We start from the raw sequence: 21,330 nt of genomic DNA on the forward strand, positions 1-21,330 counted from the left end.
AAACTAGAAATATTGACTGCTGTTAGTACTCTAGAGAAGTAAGATGGGAAACGTTCTTGTTATATAGGCAGGGCCAGCTGAAGAGAGATCAAGGGAAGAACAGTGGCACCCCATACAGTCAGGACTTAGATGCTAGACAGTTTGATTTTGTTATAAAATATCCTAGGGGAATATGCTGAGGACATGCAGGCCCTATAGAATTTAGCTGTAGTGATATATTTTATTTATTTATTTTTAATATCTTCTCTCACTGAAGGGATTATTTGTTAGATTTTTCAGGAAGCAATGAGTGCTTAGTTGCAGCCATAGCCACTATAGTAATTCCTAACATAGTCCCTAGAGGGTAATCTAAAAGAAGGGGTCAAAGTCAACATGACAGATCTTGATGTAGTAGCTTGATTTTTATCCTTTACTATGAGGTCTTCCTCTTAATTTTGTTTTTCAAGTGTTGTGGTAGAGCTCAAATAGAACACAGAAAACACAGGTTTGTGGACCTGACACCCCAACTGATAACGTGTAGAGAAACTGAAAAGTAGTCTCTTCAAAGCAGACTGTGAATCCAAGTAGGAGCCCAATGAGACCATGCAGTGAAGTGTTAGGTCTCCCAAGTGCTGTCACATTGTCCTCAAATGGACCGTGTGCTTTGAACACTGACACTAACATTCTTGGATTAAAATTCAGATTTCAAATACATATAAGAAGTACCAAGTTCTGACAGTGGGCTGTAGAGTTACCTTTTATCTCGCCGTTCCAGAGTATGCCCACATAATGGAAGCACTGTGAATTCTTGGAGACATCTCACAAACGCCTTCATGCAGTTCTGTAATGGCCTGCAGAAGTCCAGAAACAATCCTGCTTGATTTGGGATTGTCTCAGTGAAGTGAGTCAGTGGTGCTTACTGCCAGGACAGCACCAAATGGTGGGGTATATGCTAACAAGATACACTCATCTGCAAAGCTAATTGAAAGTTAGGGTACTGTGAGTGAAATCCAGTAGTTTGTATGCATGTGATGGATGAGGAGATATTTGTTTTGCTGGTGCCTATATGGTATTTTGACTTATTGCTCTTCATCTGTTTATGAATGTAGGACTGGAGGAGTGGAGCCATGCTGCAGAGGGACTGTGAATAGAGAACGTGCTTTCGCAGTGGGACAAGAGTCCTGTGCTCAAACAAGTGTTACTTGATTTGTAGAACACACCGTAGTCTGCATTAAAAATTATGAGTGCTGCATAAAATTTTTATTTATAAAGTGGTGTACTGTACTACTACTTGTTTCTGACAGATATGCTGGGAAATTCCTTTTTCACAAACAGTGCCTGGTAGAAGCCTGTTTCCATGACTAAAACTATGATGAGAGCATTTACCTAGTATGGTTCCAGGAATAACCTACACATCAGCTATATTCTGCCAAGAACACAGAGACTGGTTATTGAGATGAATGGTTTGGGTTAATTTGCACCACAACTTAGGCAAAAAAAGATGCCTATGTATTTTAGTTCATAGATAATTATCAAGAAATTGTGTATGGAGAAAAATAATGTATGGTTGGGGAATTGAAATGTAAGCCTTGAACTTCCTATCCTGAAAAGAAAAATCACTGCAAGTTTTAAAGTGCTTGCATGACTCATATGCAGAGGTCATAGACCAAAACTGCTGATGGAGGCAGGATGAAACAAATTCAGCTGCATTTTTACGATATTTTTCCTGCTGCTTCTACCTTTTTATTTACCCAAAGTAATACAATTTTCCACAGAAATGTAACAGCTCCAACATATGGAACTTCTATCCAGTTCACTGCTTAGGTGCAGAACGGCTTGGGAACAGTGGTGTGTCAATAAATAGCTTACTGCATGTCAGGGAAAGTAGTCTCGCAGGAACCATATTGCCAGCTTGGCAATGGTCTAGAAAAGGAGATCACAAGATGGAATTGGTGTATTAATGCAGTTTAGTGAACAGGACCCAGACCTAAAGGAAATCCAACTCAAGTAATGTGAAGACTTAAATGGAAGGCAGAGACAAGAGAAAGAAAGTGGTTTGTTAATATGCAGGTCTATAAATAAGGATTTTTTTCCTTGCTCTGGCACAAGTTTTGAGCTGATTTTGGACATCCTTGTAAATCAGTTCACTAGTTTTTCGCTGGGAATACTACGTCATAACACTGAGCAAACTATTCAGTAGCTGATTCTGCTGCCATTACTCTTGTTGTGTAATATTTTTGTGTCATGAGAGAAATCAGCAGGAGTTATGATTTACATAAAAGCTTTGTGTGCTGAAATTTTGCTGACTTTGAAGTCTTTTCTCTGTTTTCAGTAGCATTGTTTTCTTCAAATTTCAATCCATCATAATTTACACAGAAAATGAAAGGAAAATAATTCCTGCATTTGGTTTAAAATGTGAGCGTATAAGAGTTAGTGAGTCTGCCTCCAGGTGAAAGTTTTAGACCTGAGTAAAACCTGATCTGATGGCAGGGAATGAAACCTCTTAGAGAGAGAGGCTGTCTTACTTGGGCCTTCCAAATAATAAGATTTTCTTTGCACACATGTTTGTAGTAGGAGTTCTGTTTATGATACAAGGTATAAAGAAATGTGTATATTTATAGCTATAACATCATTCTCTTTTTCCTGTGTTTTTAAGGAAAAAATCTTAACAACACTCACACCTTGCAAGGTACATTATAAATAATGGTAACATACTGGGGGAGCTGTTATCCCACTGGGAGCTTGTCAGAATATTTTAATCTGTTTATCAGTCATAATATAGGTGAACTGCGTCATGTCAATGGTATTTTATTTTTATCAATAGTCTAATTTTTTGCAGTTGTCACCTGGGTCTGTCTGGATTTGGCCCTTTTGAAAGACATTTGCCGGTGTTCCCATATGTTATCTGGGAGGAACACAGTTTGATAATTTGCACATCTAAAGATACAACTCAGATATTTGACCCCTCACCCTCCACATCCCTCTGCATTACACAGTCTGTTTTGGAGTGAATCATTTCTGGATTTTAGCCCTGGTAAAGAGGGCTGTTTGTCCTAGGGCAGCTTCTTGGCTTCATTTTGTAGCATTTTGTGCTGGTTGTGAAAGTGATGTGGACAGGCCTTAAACCAGGCCTGCTGGAACAGCAGAGGATTTCCTCAGCATAGTGAAACATGGACCCAGCATGCAAGAAGTTCTATGTCATACGTGTCCTCATGTAAGTGGACTGTGAAAATCAAAGAATATTTCAGAGAGTTCAATAGCTGGATTTCAAACATTGTAGCAGACCTTTGAGACCTTCAATGACAAAATGGTGTCACTCATATCCCAAAGCCACCCCTGAAGTCCCAGATGTCAGTCTCATATCATCTTAGTGAGGACTGGGGAAGGCAGACAACCTGTTTGGAGATATCATTTCCCTCTCTGGAGTTACACAATGATAGAGTTTGTCACTGCAACAGATCTGAACCATAATTTCTCAGTAAGTGAGTGCTTTATGTGATGCCCAGTTTGTAGGACTCTTCTTTCTGCTTATGTTGTTATACATATGAGTTCTGCCTTCTCATCCTTCATGTACGTGATTCCTGGCATTTTAAATTCAAGTAGATTAGATTTAGACTTGTGTAATAAATCTGCATCATTTTGTGTTCTGCATACTCCTAAAATAGCCTGGGGAAACCTGATAGACACAATTTATGTGTATCATTTGGAGACATATTAAAGTATCTGATTGTTTTCCTCTTTCTTTTGTTAGCTCTTTCCTGTAATTCTAATCACGATTTTACTGTAGTACTACGCTATTGAGGAAAGTAGGATTTTGAATGGTGGTATGCTTGCCATATTTAGATGTGGTCCTACTTAAAGGAAAATGACTTGGAGGTCTCTACAGTGGATACTATGCTGATGCTAGTGGTAGCTCAGATGATATTCTGCAAGGTCAAAATAAATCTAATGTTTCACCGACAGTAAGTTTCATTCATCCTTTTCTGGTACTTTTTCCTAACTTCAAGAGAATATGGTATAGGTAACATACTGCTGTGTAGCCCTGCGCTTTACTGCTGAAAAACAGCTTGTATAAAAGCAGAAATGGATGCTGACACTTCAGCACATTGCATATGGCAAAGGAGAAAAGGGACTGAGAAGAGGTTTGGCAATGTTTATTACTGTGGTGGTGAGGTACTTGGAGTCTTCTGCGTAGCTCCTAGGTCTCTGTCACTTTTGCATAGAGCAGAGTGAAAGAGACAGAAGCATTAAGGATCTGTTCTTGTAATTTCCTATTAAAATCAGTCAGTAAAAACAGTAAGACAAATTCTCTTCTGATATCAATCAATGCTCTTCTGTTGTCTTCAGTAAGGCTGTGCCCATTTACAGGAGCTGAGAATTAGGCCACTGCTTTCCTTCCAACCTTTCTGATGACTTAACACAATTTTTTAAACATAAAATTCTTGTTTCAGTCTGGGTTGTTTGCTTATACGTTTAAATTGGAGGCATGTCAGTCCTCATGTAATCAACACTTTGAAGAAGATCCATGAATGAGGTTAGGTAAAAATGCATTTTTTTTCCTACTACTATCTGGATTTTCTCAGAAGCTAGATAATTTTATCCCATTTGCATCAAACATGCAGGTAGCTTTAGAATCCTGCATCTGTACTGTTTCTAGGGAAGCAAAATAAAATTACAAATGACAGTAATTGACATTACATGCTTTAATTAAATTTCCTCCTCTGTGAACCAAAACCTTTTAACCAAGCATTGCAGTGCTATTTCTGTATTTATTTGTTACATGGGTTAATGTGCTATGTGGCAGATATGGTATTTATCCATTTTCACAAATTAAGCTATCAGTGTCATGTTGCCTTTGAATTGTTTCCTGTATTGATGGCCAAAACCACTTGAAAAAGACTTCAGTCCTCCCTGGCTATACTTCTGGTTTTACAAGGCTGAAAATTGTGGGGTTGAAAGTAAACCCTTAGGAAGCAGTTTGGGAAATGCTAGGCCCAAAGCAACTTACCAATGTGCTGTTTTTCTCTGCAGTGATCTCTGCTGAGGGAATGGGGAGGCACAGACTTTGGGAATGATGATTGTGTTGCTGCTGTTGTTGTTAGATTACAGGAGTTAGAAATTAAGTCCCACTTGGATCTATGTTTGTGGCAAGTGAAAATGGATTGTAGAGAGTGTGACCAGAAATTCCTCTCCTCAGTGTTTGTGTCCCCAAGCTATGCGCTTCAGACCTGCTATTGTCGACTTCTCACCAGGTTATGACCTTCGAGAAAGCAGCTTTCCTTTAGCTAATTCAGAACTTTCTTACCCTATTGAAACTATACCTATTAAAACGAGTTACATGGGCATGGTATTTTGGCTACTACTGTAGGTACAAAAACTCTTTGTAAAAAAGACAACTTCCATTTACTATTTTTCAAAGAATAGCTATTTTTGTTGATGCAAAAAAGTGGCACTTTATAATTAGTCACTAAACTGCTGTTGGTTCAGAGTCTGTGAAATTTCTTACACAGATATTTATATCTTCAGCATCCTTCTTGATGGTTTCAAGTGGAACTTGCTTTTCCTTACTGTACTTGCTTTATTATGGCAATTCTGCCTGGGAGGCATGTGGGAGACTTAGGATTCTATTCAGAAATTAGGAAAAGAAAAGCTTGGTAAAGAACTGCCAGCTCTGTATTGTCCTGTAATTGAATGCTGTTGTTATTCAGCAGTTCAGCAGTCCAGTTTCCCTATGCTGAAAAGCAATGGGATTACAGGAGTAGGAGTGGGGAGCCCCATTACTACTTGTGAGTAGTACATAACTACTGCAACATAAAATAGGGCTGTTGGCGAGGGAAAGTCGCTTTTAGGAGTGACCTGGTAACTGCAGATCAGTGTGTATCGGAGACTCTCCAAAACCGGCAGTCAGTGGGGTTTCAAGACCCTGATGAGAGCTCAGTATCTATTTTTATTTTTTTCAGGGGATCATGTGTGAAATGAAACCAGGGGAAGCATTGTTGTCTAGCACAGCTGAATAACCCTGGATGATTAAGTATATTATGATTCTCCATACTTGCCTTTTGCAACTGGTATTTTAAGTGATGCTGGCAACTAGAAAAGTAACCACTTTCTGCTGAGAAGTGAGCTAGGATGTGTCACTTTCCTCATCTAGGCTCTAGTTTGAAGGAGACACTTAACCGTTTCACAACTTCCAAAAAGTTTTAGTTTGTAAACCACTTCATAGCAATTTGATTTTTATCCTCAGTAAGTAATTGCTCTAGATTATCTTTTGATTGCTGTTCCTCTTTGGAAGGATTCATAGCCCATAAACTAGTTCATGTCTTACCAGTAGTTTATTATTCTTTCAATAACTTGTGACTATCTTTTCCTCCACTTCTTTCATATGTTTTTGTCCATTTTAGAGCTTAATCTCCTTCCATCTGAGTTCTCCTAATCATTTGGTATTTAGTAGGGAAGTAATTATAGAGAAAAGAGTACCGTGATCAGGACCTGAATTTGCTCACCTCATGTACGCATCTCAATTCTAACAACAGGATTCAGGGATTCTGTACCTCTTGTTGAATTCAGTCTTCAACCAGCCTTTGTTTCAAAAAAAATAAAAATAAAAATAATTAAAAAAAATCACTTCCAATATTATCATCTGTGTGCCCAGACCTTTCCTGTGCTTTAAGGGGAATTGTAAATAACAAGTTATCTACAGCAGAAGCTGAGTACAACATCAGTAAAAAAGTGTGCTTGATACATGCCATTTGATCACTTTGTTCAGTTATATGACAGATAACAAAAGCACACAAAGCTGCATCCCAGCACTCAGAATGCAACTTACCACACTGCAAAAAGCAGATTTAGCTTCTTTTGCAGATGGTCTATGAGTCTCATGTGGCATCATATTAAATTATATAGGCAGTCAGCCACTTGTTTTGAAGCGATGCTCTGAGCTGAGAGTTGTGATTTGCTTGGACCATTCCGTTAGAAAACAGGCTCTGAAGCTAAAACAGATTCTCTGAAGAGCAGCAGCAAAGGGGCCTGCAGAACAAGTAAGTGGCTTCAAGCACCTGAAAGACTGCAGTTCTCCCTCTGATGCACTATGAGGGTGGCCTGGCAACCCTATGATGGGCTGTGGAGCATTTTGCCCTAAAGGTAGGAGACTAGATCTGACTCAGTGAACTATTTTTTCTTTGTTTCCGTGATACCTAGGGAGAATTACTTCTGACTTTGTATTTTTGCTAATGATAGTTGTTTATGTTTTATAATATTTTGAATAGAAGACTGTGAGTTTATCGTCTTCTTGCTCTTGTCAGACTTCACTTTTCCTGGGTAGTATAGGAAGAAAATAGTATTTTGTTCATTTTGAATCCTATTCTCTGAAAATATTTCTGCAATATGAGAGTAATTTAATTAACTCTTTCAGCCTAGTGGTATTTCATGTGAATATGCCTTTCTATTCAGTTTGGTACAAATTCAGTCCTTAAGTATTACTGGATTCAGTGTGAAAATAGCGATTTTTATCAGCTGAATTTCCACCCAGGGAAAATTGTCATTTGTAGTCGAAAGCATGTTTGAGATAGGAATTTTCAAGTGGGCTGTGCCATGCACTAGGTGAGTTTAATACTCATGCTTAATAAAATGAAAATTTTGTAATAATAAACACTTTTTATTGGGAATAGTAACATTATATCATTTATTACATCAACAACTGAAGGCTGCATGGTATTTATGGGAAATGTGTTGGTACTATAAAGGAAAACCCATAGAAGGTTATTTGGGTACCTGAATTGCATTTTTTGGGGTGTTCACATGCGAAGTGGGAAATGCTGTGCCAGAGCTACTACTGGTATGAACGTTTTGCATGTTGAAATCGATAACCTGGTCATGCCAAGGATCCATGCAATACATTTCATAGGTAGGAGCACTATATAGATGTGTTTCTCTTGTCTGCCAGGCTTGACAGGTGGTAGCAAGTAGATGATTTCAATGCATGTGCAGTTCAGAGCTGTGTGTTTACCTTTGCAGTGCTGGTGCTTACATCTCTTGCATCTCCTTTTGTGATAAGAAACATGTGAACACCATAATTAGATGAGTAGGTCAGTAAGGTTTTTGTTTGTTTGTTTGTTTGTTTTTAAAGGCAGAGCTTTTGGAAGTTGGAGCAGCTGTTTGAGTTTTATAAGGAAATGAGCAGCATCAGGAATGCACAGGAGGGTACTAGGCAGTGCCCTTGAAGGGCAAGGGCAAGGCTGGATGAAAATCATTACCACTGGTTTTATGAAAGGAAGGGTGACTTCATTGCTACAGCATGGCTTTGGGAATCAAGAGTAGTAGAGAGAAATCTCAAGAGAGAGGGTATTAGTGTCCATTCTGCTTCAGGCCTCCTGTAACATTATAAACGGGTTTTTAAGGCTGTATTTTGAAGTGCCTAGCTTCCATTTTACAAGTGCAATTTGTGCCTTTAGAAAGGAGACGTGTATCCCTTAATCTAGAAGTGCATTGCTTTCCACGCTGTACAGTAGGAATAAGGCTATTTTCTTCTGTTGGTGGGATATTCAGCTGATTAATTCAGAGTATGGGTCTTGAACCTAGGCTGTGGGAGTTGGTTGATTTCCTATGCAAATGGAGAACTACCTACCTGTGCTTTCCTAAGCCATGTAATGTAATTTCCAGTTTGTGCTACCAAAATCTTGTCTTGCATGATTATCTCACACTTTTGTGTATCTACATTTTAGGAGAATGCCACAACTATGAACTATGCTATTGATCACACCAGTGTTGGTTGTGGTATTTTCTTAAATTGCAGTCAGGTGAAATGCTCGGCAAGCTGACCAAGGTCATCAAAGGACTTCCGTCTTCTCAAGGATTGTCAGATGTCAGAGCTTCTGCATGTCAAAGGGATCACCTGAAGGATCCAATCTTGATGATGTACACTGAAATGAAATAAGGATGCAGAAACAACTTTACCTTTTCTGTAGTCTTTTCTGTAGCAGCCTACGACTAAAGTTTTTCTGCTGTCAATACACACCAACCTTCACACTGGTCGCGAGAACCCCAAGAGACACTACACTCTTCAGTATATGCTATCAGATATAATTCTGTCATTTTAAGTTTTCATTTTAAGGTTTCATTTTTCTGCACTCCACCAAATCCAGTCCATTTTTTATGAATATAAAAGTCCTTGGAACTTTTATAAAAGTCCTTGGAAAGGAACTTCAACTTTTCAGTGAATGTAGTCTTTTTTTTTTAATTCTTCCAAGAAAAAGGAGTCATCTAGGTTAGTGAGATGCAATGGGTCTGATACGTTTTTCTCCCTCAAAAACGAGGCTTACACACACAAAAAGAAAAGAGAAGAAATTCAGGAAATCCTCAGCGTGCTACTAGTGTGCCCTTACATTCCGAAGGACTATTTTTGGGTTTTCTCTTAGGAATAGCTAGAACTTGTCGAGCTGGGAAAGACTTCTTGGAACAGATCTTTGGTTGTGTCTTTTCTGCATGAGCGCCTCTTGTTGATGTTGGAAGAGCTGCTATTAGCTGGTTGATGATTGAGAGAACATGAGGCAACAGTCAGTCCTATAAAATCAGCTTCTCTGCTCCACCATAGTTTGAAAAAACTGTTGCAGCAAGCTGGTGAATTTACAGGATGAACAATCCCGTCCCCTTGGTTAAGGGGACTCTGACTCTTTTCTGGATGTTGCTAGCTGCAGATTTATTATAACTCCAGATAGATCAATGACTAGAGTTAGTGTGGAGGGTACAAACATGCTCCCTTCTGTCTCTATATAACCCCAACCACCATGTATAGTTTTGCGATGTGTAGTATCTCAATAAATTGGAAGTCATAGGTGTCAAAGGACTTGTTTCAATTTAAAAAAAAAAATGTATTTAGGGTTACAGGGTGCAGACCAGGTAACAACTTGCAGGAATCAAGGACCCTACAAATGTATCTGAGACTGTTTTAGGAGTTCTCAGGTAGAGATCAGATCTAGCACAGCATGTACTGCTAAGAGCTTGGAACTGTCATAGCATTTCTCATAGGCATGGCTTACATGTATTCTTCAGTGGGGGAAAAGCAGAGTCATTTGAACTCCTGTCTGCCTTTGTTCACAGTGCAGTCTTGTGTTTTTTTTTCAGTTGTATTTAAAAAAACTTCTATAGGGTGAGAGTTGCTACAAAACATCTGCAGATGCTGCTTATGTATTTTAAAATATGTTTTGTGAGGATGTGTTGAAGGAATGAATGGAATGACTGGCATCTGCTTTAGCTTGACACCACACCACTTGTTAGAAACTGCAGGAAAATTCTTTCATCCTAAATGAAATATGAAAGCATGTAAGGCTTAAGGAAGCTACTTGAGACGAAGCACAGAAAATCACATGCACTCTTTAAAAGGATTGGGTTAACTCCCTATTCTGTTGTTTTTTACCTACTCAGGCCAGAGATCTGTCAGTCTATGGAGGATGCTTTTCCTGATAATTGGTTAAAAGGAAGGTGAAGCAAAGTAGGCACTGAAGTACTTTGGAGCTGATTTGGACTTTCAAGGAAGTTCAGGGCAATAAGCATTTAATTTGTGTTGCACAAATGAAAATTAAATTGGATCATTTTTCCCATTCTTTTTTGTGAAGAGCATATATCCCATTCTTTTTGTGTATATGCTGTGTTTGGTTTAATGGAGAAATGAGAAAAGAAAATAGATTCTTTTGTGGAGTTGGGGTACTAATGCAGTAACATTAAAGGCAGGCACATTGTTGTCAGCCAGTTTGCATATTTATTTACTTTTACAAATGGTTGGCTTGGAATCAGCAGTTAATGGAATGAGAATGATGTTCCTGTACAGATCATTTCCTGAGAAACATTTTCAATTACAAACATATCTCTGCTTTTCTTTCCTCATTTGTTATGTCTTGGAGAATAAATGGGGAGTAGCATTTACAACTTAAGGTTTATGTTCTGAAGACAATTTTAACAATGATCCCCACATAAAAAGGTTCCTTTGTAGTTGCAGACATATGTTTATGATGTTTTGTGCTGTGAATATTGAATTTCTGGTGGACGTTGTGTCACACTCTGCAAACTTGTAAACATCTATAAATCCATTGGATCATTTTAGTACCATGTGTTATGCAGATTTATTGTCTTTTGTGTGGATTTCTTTTGTTTCAGAGTTAAAGCTGAGCTGCCAAAATCCATATTGGATGAATTATGTATTCAAGAAAATTAGGCAGTACCATTTTAGATTAATATTTTCTTTTCCCTTTGTGGATTTATAAGATGCACACACACAAACATTAGAAAATATCATTTCAGATGGCCCAGAAAGCAATTGCATAAGTTTGCTTGAAAAAAACAGTATCATTCTGTAAAAGCTTAAACTTGGACTTTTTGAAAATGTTGTCACTGTCTTTTTTTCTCTCTCTGACCATCTTAGGTAATTTGGATCTCTTCTCATATTTGCCTGTACAGAGTCAGAATTACTCTGTTGGAATTATATCGGGGTATAAAACTGGAGTATGTTGTGGGGGAATAGGAATCACACTGAGCCAGTGAGTTAGTGTAAAAAGGGTAAATCCACAGAAATTTGTGCACATAAACTTTTTTACACAGGTGTGTGTTGCAGACTCTCAAGTCAGTAGAAAATCTGCTCTTCTGCACAAGTGGTTACAAAAGCAGGGCGTCAAGGTCATGAACATTTATCAGAAACTTGTACCCAGTGAAGAGAATATGAAACCAAAACCAATTCATCTAAATTTCGCTCAACTATAATTGAGCAGATCCCTCTGAACAAGAGCAGTAAAGATACTTCCTATTGGAAATCAGCATGTTTCTAAACTGGCTGTTATTTCTGGACACATAAATGTATGTAGCATGTGCATGCATGTTTGAATGTGGGTATATATACAAATATCTGGTGTTACTCCGGCAATGTGATGTCTGTAGCTGGCCTTCCAAGTTGTGCTTGTTCCAGGAAAAAGTAGCTTAAGATAGAGACACTGCACTTAAAGTTAGTCTGCCATAGTAGTTTATGATATCAGATAGTTTGTGCTTTGACTTTTTATATGAAACTTATATTCCTGGAGTAATGCGAATACCAACAAACCTCAGCTCCCCCCTGCCCCAAAAAAAAAAACAAACCAAAAAACTATTTACAATCCTAAAAATGGCAGACAAGATCTTGAATGGAAAACCTTTATATCAAAAAAAAATAAGGCAGTTAAAGATCTGCAGAAGTGGGGATTAATTAGTTATGTGGTGTATATGCATATATTAATTAGTTATGTGGTGCATATATTTAAATCTCTTTTTTTGTTATTTTTAAAGATTGAGGTTAGAAGTCTTATGGCACTGGGCTCCTTCAACATTAGTGTTCAATTCTAGGTAATCACAAACTTTCAGAATCTGTTAGTGTTGCAGAACTTGAGTAATTTTAGTTTTACAAGTATGGAATCAATTAACGAGAAAGACATGGTCTCTCCTCCGAGTGCTTCAGCCATTTAACACTGCATCTTGCTGTATTTATTTTATGATTCTTTGGGCAGATATGCTAAAATACATGTAAACCACAGAGTGCGTTGGGTGATGTGGCATTTCTGCGCTCAGTTAAATAATAAGATGTTTTTTATTCAAATCAGAATAACATTAAGCCCTGAATACTAAACAGGGCAGCAAAAAGCCTTCAGCACACAAAATAAACAAGTAAAAAACCCAAATGAAACCGTCTAATAAATACAATGTGGATCAACAGGCTGCATGTACTAGAGGAATTAAGCCAATTTAAACCGTATGGGCAGTACTCCACTTTCAGATGTGCTCAGCTTCCAAGGGTCTCAATGGCAGTTGGATGCATGCATCAAAAGGCAAAGTCTGGCTCAGAGCAACTGTGTGGATTTGATAGCATAGGTTTATGACCTTGTAATCCTAGAGCATCTAAAACAGTAAGAACTCTATCCAGCTTAAAATAGTTGCCATAGTTGCTGTTGATACAAGCTTGTGGGCTCCCCAGCTCTGGGGCCAAATTTGGTGCTGACATGACATGAGGAAGTCTGTTGACAGCTGATAGCAGTGGAGTCGTGCTTGATTACATCATAACAGATTTGGCACGTGGAAGTTAATCAGAAGGCTTAGAAGAAAAGTGTCCATTCCTTATCCAGAGTTAAAACTCGGACCTTCACCATTGCCAGTCTGCAGAGATTTGTCTGAGCCTTGAGTAATCCCTTGCTTTTAAGGGTCTTGCTTTAAAAGTGCAACCACTGAGCATTGTCATTTAAAAAAAAAGAAAAAAAAGAAAAAAAAAGTGGATTTTGCTCTCAGGTCCACAAATATAAAGCCCCTAATCATGCCAGTCTGAGTAGCACAACTGGTCCCAAGGTAGCTGATGCACTGGGCTGCATGTGGGCTGCAGGGCCAGTGAGAACAGAAGAGCACTCTCACCTCTGATTGCTGGGGTCATGTGGTGGCCAAGCAGACCTGATGGCAAGTGGACAGCCCTGTAGATGCTCTCCTCCAGAAGAGCTGCCCCACGCACGTCCCCCTGTGCTGGTTTGGCTCCTGGTGACTGGTGTGGTCGAGATGAACCACTGTAGCTGTGTCCCCTTCTCCCTTCTGGGTCTGAGTCTTTATGCTGTAAGACTCAGAGAGGAAGTTTTGCTGATACTCTAAGTCACTCTTCAAAGTATTTCAAAAAATGAGATAATTAAAATAGTAAATTCAGTGATTTTGATGAAAAATAATTAAATTAATGAAAAACAGTTGAAAATGTGATTCTTCTACTGAAACTGTGTTATGCAAGCTTTTAACCTTAGTTGCATTTTTGTGGTTCCTCTATAAACACCTAAGTGTATAATAGTGGTTTGTCATGGAAATTTTTTGATGGAAATTCTTAGAAAGCAAGGTTGCATTACATAATATTTTTTCTCTCCCATTATGTACAACTTAATATAATACACGTGTTCTTACCTGCTTCTTTTAGTAGCGCTCTTAATCTGTGGTAAGTGTTTTCAGTATTGGGAAAGAAATGAAAAAGATGCTCTTGGGGTTGGAGTTTCTCCATCATGTTTTCTGCTTGCAGAGGGTCGGAGGGCAGGAGGGGTCTTTCTTGCAGGACTAATGGTAGCTTCAGGCATGTGTTGTGCACTGCAGAAGGCAGTGTCTGAGAAGAGCTGGGAGTATCACTGTCCTGTTTGGTAAACAATCTACCTGGGATCTTTCATCATCTGCCACTGGGTTGGGTAGGTTCTGCATATAGCACAGGCAGGCACGAGAAACATTTGCAATCAGGGTGAGCATTTCAGGGGAACAAGTCCACCAATTGTGCATCCCTGTGTACTGCAAAGCAGTACACGTATGTACCATATGTGCAGCACTTGCAATGCATTCTAGAACAGATCAATGTATTAGGGTCCCCTATGTATTTATGACAATTTTACTTGTATTTTATATTCCCTTTTCATGCAAAGACGTGGGGTTTTTAGTTTTTTATCAGAAACTCTGATAATATGATGGTCACATTACTAGAAGTAGAATGTAGTAGTTGTACATGTTGGAGGACAAAAATAGGGGCTTTCCATGGGTGACCACATTGTAAAGAATGCCTTACAAAACATTCAGCCCTGAAAGGTCTGCTCAGTCTCCTTGGAGAAGTGCCAGTGGTTCTTCTCCTTGAGAGAGGAGCTACAAGCTTCATCCACGGTCCTGCACCAGGAAAATGTGTTGTCTCCTTCCTCCAGGCTCTTGCCCAAGGAGAGCATCCAGCCATTTGGGATAGGAGAACTCTGTGGAGCCAGCTGGCTTGAGAGGCTTTTATTTACTATGCTTCCTCTGAGGATCAATGTAAAAAAAAGCTTTCTGCCTAGGGAACCTTTGTGCAGACGTCCTTCATGAACTAAACATTTCAGAACAGAAAGACCTCCCCCTGGAGGTTTTCTATCTACTGATGCTCATATGTACCTAATGATTTTGAACCAAAATGAAAAAAAAAATCAAAGTAGTTAATAAAACCAATCATGATTTTCTCCAAGGAGTGCTAGTACTTAAAAAAAAAAAATGCCATTAAGTGTAAACAGTTCTGAGATTGTACATGTTAGACTAAATTCAACCATGATATAACTCTTTGGAACTCTATGGAGTTACACGAGGGATTAATTTGGTCCATTGCTCTCAGCCTTCAGTTTTAGAGGATATATAACAATCTAGGGAACGATTATTGTCAACATTGTTTTATTAGTCCTTAGAGCTCCTCAGTATTTGCATTTTAGAAATGCACAAGCAGGGTGAGTGTGTGAAGCAACTGTTTTAGTTTTGAAGATAGTGGATTTTTCTGTTATTTTCATATTATTAAAAGTAATAAGCATTCTAACAGCCATTACTGCTATGAATCTTACACAGATGCTTGAATACAGCTACAGAGACTCCTGAAATGCACATAGGGCTTTCATCTGGCAGAGCACAAAACATTTCACAAAGTATAGGAAATATTGGGAAAGTTTTAAGTACTGTTATCACACCACCTAACTAATTATTGCAATGTTCATGTGAAATTTATCTATACTTCTTGCACACAAGATGTTAAGGCAGAGAGGTAAATCAATTTTCCAAAAGCTTACTTATTAGGCAGTCTTAGGGCTAGGAACAAAACATCGGATCTCTACTGTTATTTTCTACTTTTCTGTTTTCTCCAAACCGGTGTGTGCGTGTGTGTCATTTTCAAAACTGAAATGTTAGATAGTGAATCTGCATCTGCACATTAACAATGAATTTCAGTTCATGTCAAGAGGCTGTTGTACAGTCACTTGAATCTTTAGGACACGTGTAGGAAGTTCAAATTCAGACTGAATCAGCTATACTAGCAACCAGTTCTATTGAAGAGACCTGTATACTGCAAAATGAGTGGTCAAAGCAACTTGAGTTATGTGTCATTCAGAAGACAGTGAACCTCTCTCCTGGTTCTGTAAGTCAAATTTGCACTGACTCCTTGGTTACAAAGTAGATGCAAACTTGACTGATCACCAAAGTGGGCACCCTCCATGCATGGTGCTATGCATCCTTCCATAGCTGTAGGATTGACAGCTATGGAAGAAAACAAGTATTGACTTGTTTGATTTTATTATCTTCTGTTCTAGAGACATTTTGGGTAGCAAAGGAGTAGGTTTTTTGAAACCCATTAAAGACTGGGTTACCCAGAGGCATGAGTGAAGTTGCTCTGAACTGTACCAGGTCCAAAACGGATTACAGTAAAGAACTAATGGCAGGATTACTTCTTCTCTGGATCTCTCTGTTCCTTTGTCTTCAGAGCATTCATCATGAAGGCATTGATTTTTGCAGCATTAGGGGAGTTTGGCTGTGTAAGAACTTGTCCATATTTCCTGGCAGTTGTGGGGGGTGTCCAAACTGTGGGATTTTGGTTTACCTCCTCGTTCCCATGTCCAGCTTCTTTCCCAGCCTGTGTCTGGACTCCACGCTAAGGCAGTACTGTTGAGGGTTCATCATCTTCCCCCTGTGTCCTGCTGCTGTGGTTTCTGCAAAAGAAAGCCTGCGGACACAAGTCTGCTCTAGTCTCTGACCTGAGCAATGGAGGGAGTTGTGTTCCTAAAACAGCGAACTGCGACTGCACCTTCAGTCCTAAATAGTTACTCAGCCTGGCAGCTCACATGTGGATATATAGCCAGACCTGGCTCTTCTTAAGTATCTAAACTTGAAGCACCTTCAGAGCAAGGGTGACATAGCTGAGAGCAATAATCATTCCCTCAGCTAAAATGATCGTTAGTGTTAAAATGTCAGGGTCATTAAAATGTGAGTGAGCCATTTAAAATTTGAGGACAATGGGCCTTAAAAAGCTTTGAGGAAATTATGTTGATTCCAGTACCATTATCCATGCTGCTTGAACAAGAGAAGTTTTGTTGTCTGGGCCTCCCATTTTTGTTAGTTGTATTTTATTGCTGTAATTACACCCAGTGGCTTATCTAATAGACTCGTGTTCTCATAAAGAAATTAATACAATTAATACTACTTTTAGTGAGAATGAAATAGAAAAGTAAAATCGAATTGAAATTTGACCAAGCTCTTCTTTTTTATTTTCTAGTATCTGAATTACAGGAAGAAGGAATAAATGCCATTAACTTACCTCTCAGTCCGATTCCATTCGAACTAGACCCTGAGGACACTATGCTAGGTAATTCACAACAATTTTACATCTCAACATAAAAGCTTGATGTAAAATAAAGTGTCATGTCTGTAATAGCTTCTAATATCTTCCTTTTAAACCTTCCAGAGGAAAATGAAGTCCGAACAATGGTTGATCCAAATTCAAGAAATGACCCAAAATTACAAGAACTAATGAAGGTAATGAAAAGCACATAAACACTTTATTGAAAGTGAAACTATTTTTAATGCTGTCCCTGCCTCTTTCATTTAAGTGCTTCAGAGCTTTGTTTAGATATTAATTAAATGAAACCACGTGGTGCATATATCCCAGTGAATGCAGGTAAGTTTTGGGGGTCTCTTTCTCTAAACATGGCACAAAAAACCTAATGATTTGAATTAAAATCCTGAGTTCTGATTCTTACTCTTATTCCACCCTGCAGTGTAAAATCACATCGACCTCCCTCATTGTCTTTGTAATTCTTGGGGTTACAACTTACAGGAGGAAGCTTCATTAGAATCAGCTTCAAAACCTTTAGCTACACAATAAAATGTTAAAATACTACTGGAATCAAATGACAGATTTCACCTCAGAAAGCAATGCTTCAATCTTAAATTTGTCTAGACCGTGTGGTACATAGATGTAGCCACCTCAGGACAAGTCCTTCCTGAGTCCTCCTTATTTTCTTCTGATGGCATTTCAGACTGATTGTATTTTGAGGCATTGCAGCTTTGGTCATTCTGCTAAATATTTTCACCATTGTACAAAATGACATGTGTTTTAAATTGCAAATGAATAGTGTATAATTCTGCCAAATTTATGTTTCCTGTATAGGTATTAATTGACTGGATTAATGATGTGTTGGTAGGAGAGAGGATTATTGTGAAAGACTTGGCTGAAGACCTGTATGATGGACAAGTATTGCAGAAATTATTTGGTAAGAAAAAAATATATATGCATGGTGTCGGGATACTTTGTCAATAAGTGGTTCACTTGTTCCTACTTAGGAGCCTTGGTATCATCTTACAGTTATGCCACTAAGTGATATAAAAATAGCATTGTATTATGAGACCCTAGAGCAATAGGCTGTATGCACAGTCCTCATAGCCACAATGCAATGTGTGGTGCTGTAGTTGATGAGAACAGCATAAAGCCTACCTGGGGTGCTAGAGAGTGCTGGAGTTCTTGTCTTGGCAACAACATTCACTCTGATTTTATTATCTGCATATGTGCTGTACAAAACTTAGCCATGTTACAAGTGGAAAGTAAGCTTAAAAGCAAGGGTATTTTCAGTACAACAGTACAATGGTGGATGTTTTTAATATGTACTGGTTCCATACTGTAGTTTATTCACATCTTGGAGTTCCTCTGGAAAGTTGGAATTGCTTTCTGATTTGATGTCTGTCTCTTAACATTACTGAGGTAATGATACCCAACGGACTGCAGACTGAACTTCAGTTGAGAAACAGAGAAAAGAAACTACTAATGCAGAGCTGGCATGTGCTTTTTTAACTGTTGGCTTGGAAGCCACTTTCTTAGTTATAACAGCTCGTAAAGTCTCCAGTAAATTTCTTTTCAGTATCTTAAATGAATCTTGAAACATCACGTGAGCACTTCTAATAAAGACTACATAGACTATCCCCTTTTATGAATGGTTAAGCTATTGGATATAAGGTGGTAGAATGAAGCAATTTGATTCTCATAGGCAGACCTTCAGTGGCTTCACCTAACACCTCCCCCCCCCCCCCCCCCCCCCCCCCCCCAAATGCGTAGCTGATACAGCCTGACTCTAAATGTGTATATACTGATCCAGCACTTACTGATTTCAGTGGAATCTTTTCAATTATCCTTAATTTCTTATGGATTGGGTCTATGATATGTAAGGCTTTGGTTTTGTGAGACTGCACAGACTGATTCCTGTGGAGACACAAGAAATCCATAGTAATAACAGCTTTTTAGGCAAGATACATAGGCTGATAGCCCAGAGTCATTGTCTTTGGGAAGGTATTCAATTGACTTCAGTGAGAGCAAGGTCAACTTTTACCAAACCTGATAAAATATTATTTTCTAGAAGAAAATTGATAGGTGACCAAGCATTTTGTCTCTGTGTTGTTGTGAGGAAACTTTTACCACCAAATTTTCATTATTTCCTAATTAATGGTTATGAGTTACCTGACAGTTTTACAGAACAGTGGCAATGTCTTTTATACTCTTTATAATGGAGCTTGTTTCTCTTCTTATACTTCCATTAAATCCATGGAGCAGGGTGTGTCCTCCTGAGTCATTGCAAACATCACATCCTTCCCTTTTCATGTGCAAATAGGTTACAGGTTTTCTTGTTGCACATCTGAATCTGTCTTCAGTTAACTGAAACCTTTTTCATGCTCGCATTTTCTGTAGTTTAAAAAAGATACTACTTCTCAATTGATCTATCTAAACCATTACATGCTACTGTGTAGATACAGTTCGTGCCAGACATTTATAAATTTTTCTGAAATCTGGTTAAAGCAATCTAGGCTGAGTTTATATAAGCCTAGCAATCTCTACTAATTATTAACAAAAAATCTGTAAAATAATTTAAAACCTACTGCAAATTTTGAGTGCAGAAAAGGGCTATGATTACATAGAAATCAATTGCCCAAGGTTTTAGTTGCTTTTGTTCCTCCAGAAATATTTCTTCAGATTTCTTGGTTGCTTCTTTCACCTGTGTGAATATGGTGCCAGTTCAATTCTATCACAAGTGAGCCAGGTAAATTTTTTACATCTCGAAAATCCAATGAGGCTTGTACTGATGACACAGATCTTCTTAAAGTTGGTATCTGTCTCTCCTAGGTTTGATTGTCTTCTGTGCAAGTCAGTTACACATAGAATACTCTTTTTCCAGTATTAATAAAAGCAATGGGTCTTACCTCTCAGTCTGATGTTCCGTAAAGGGATTTGCAAAAAACTTCTATTAGCCTGTACTGTGGACTTAATTAGTATTTGGCCTTCCCCTTGGCAATGGGGAAATAAAGGACTGTGTCTTTAGAAGTTCAAAAGAGCTCAGGAAAGTGGTTTTGGAAGCAAAAGCAGCTAATTTTAAAACTAGGAAGTCTGATAACTCTTGAGTGTACATCTGGCTGCATGCAATGTTTTTGTGTTCCTCATGGATGTCCCCCATGAACTAGCTGTTTTTACTTCTATTATCACTTCAGAGAAACTTGAAAGTGAGAAGTTGAATGTTGCTGAAGTTACTCAATCTGAAATTGCTCAAAAACAGAAGCTACAGACAGTGCTTGAGAAGATCAATGAAACCCTTAAACTCCCGCCAAGAAGCATTAAGTGGAACGTTGACTGTAAGTTGCTTGTTTTGTATGCTGTCCCTGTTAGTTGGTAGCTGAGAGTTTGTGGTTGCAATCTGGAATATGTAAATATCCAATGCTATGGGAGAGCTGAAACCTAGTATTTATGGTAGGAGCTGCTCTTCAGTAGGAGGTAAAGAAAAGGGTGAACACATACAGTACACTCTGCCCTTTTTCCTGCTGCTTAATCTCCAATTTAAATAAACTTCTAAGTCCATATGCATAACAGCTTAATTTTTCTGTTAATAAATTGGTTTCCTGAAAGGGGTAAGAACATACGTAAATGTAGTAACTAAGCTGAAGGAAAGTTAGATTTACAGACTCTGCATTTGTTTAAGATGTACAACATAGATATTATTAATATTTCTGATTGTTTAAGACTAAATCTGAGCCACTGATTTTGGTTACAAAACCCCCATCAAGTTTAGGACTGTCCCCTTCCTGTTCTATTTTATTAGAAATGAACATCATAATATCTACATAGAAATGACCAACACAAGGCATTTTAATGGATATGTGTTGCAGAAAGCAGGTTATCAACAGTTATAGAAAATTAGGCCTCTTGATCTGTTTTAAGTTTGGTATCTGGAATCATTTCGCCCTGGTGAATACCTGGAATAGTATATAGCAGTCCCCATACCTGTCCTTAGCTGAGCTGTTTTGTGTCTTATGTTCTGTCCACAAGAAATCTACGATAGGGATAAAAGTAGTTCCAGGGAGGGAGAATGAATGTTAGGCATCACTGACATTTGCTTCTGTGTGGTCCCACTGAGTTTCCTGCATCCTTCTCTCTCCAACCTCCTCCCCTCCCCCCCTTCATTTTTTGTATTTTCTGTTACACAGCTGGATGCAGGGTGTTTGGAGCAGCCTGATAATTTAACTTCTAGTTTT

General features: G+C 38.5%; 1 protein-coding gene across 4 annotated transcripts in view; it reads left to right on the forward strand.

Annotated features, from left to right (window-relative positions):
• Positions 1 to 21,330, forward strand: part of PARVA (parvin alpha) — a 66,325-nt gene that overhangs the window by 24,410 nt on the left and 20,585 nt on the right. For 3 of the 4 annotated variants that reach the window (XM_032187631.1, XM_032187632.1, XM_032187634.1), the window contains exons 2-5: positions 17,039 to 17,128; positions 17,228 to 17,298; positions 17,933 to 18,035; positions 20,293 to 20,433. In XM_032187631.1, coding sequence (XP_032043522.1) covers positions 17,039 to 17,128; positions 17,228 to 17,298; positions 17,933 to 18,035; positions 20,293 to 20,433 — 405 coding nt within the window. Of the gene's footprint in view, positions 1 to 7,076; positions 7,120 to 17,038; positions 17,129 to 17,227; positions 17,299 to 17,932; positions 18,036 to 20,292; positions 20,434 to 21,330 lie in introns of those variants that run through there. The other variant, XM_032187633.1, reaches the window with a different exon arrangement.

Source organism: Aythya fuligula, chromosome 5 (assembly GCF_009819795.1).
Source record: "Aythya fuligula isolate bAytFul2 chromosome 5, bAytFul2.pri, whole genome shotgun sequence".
Taxonomy (NCBI): Eukaryota; Metazoa; Chordata; class Aves; order Anseriformes; family Anatidae; genus Aythya; species Aythya fuligula.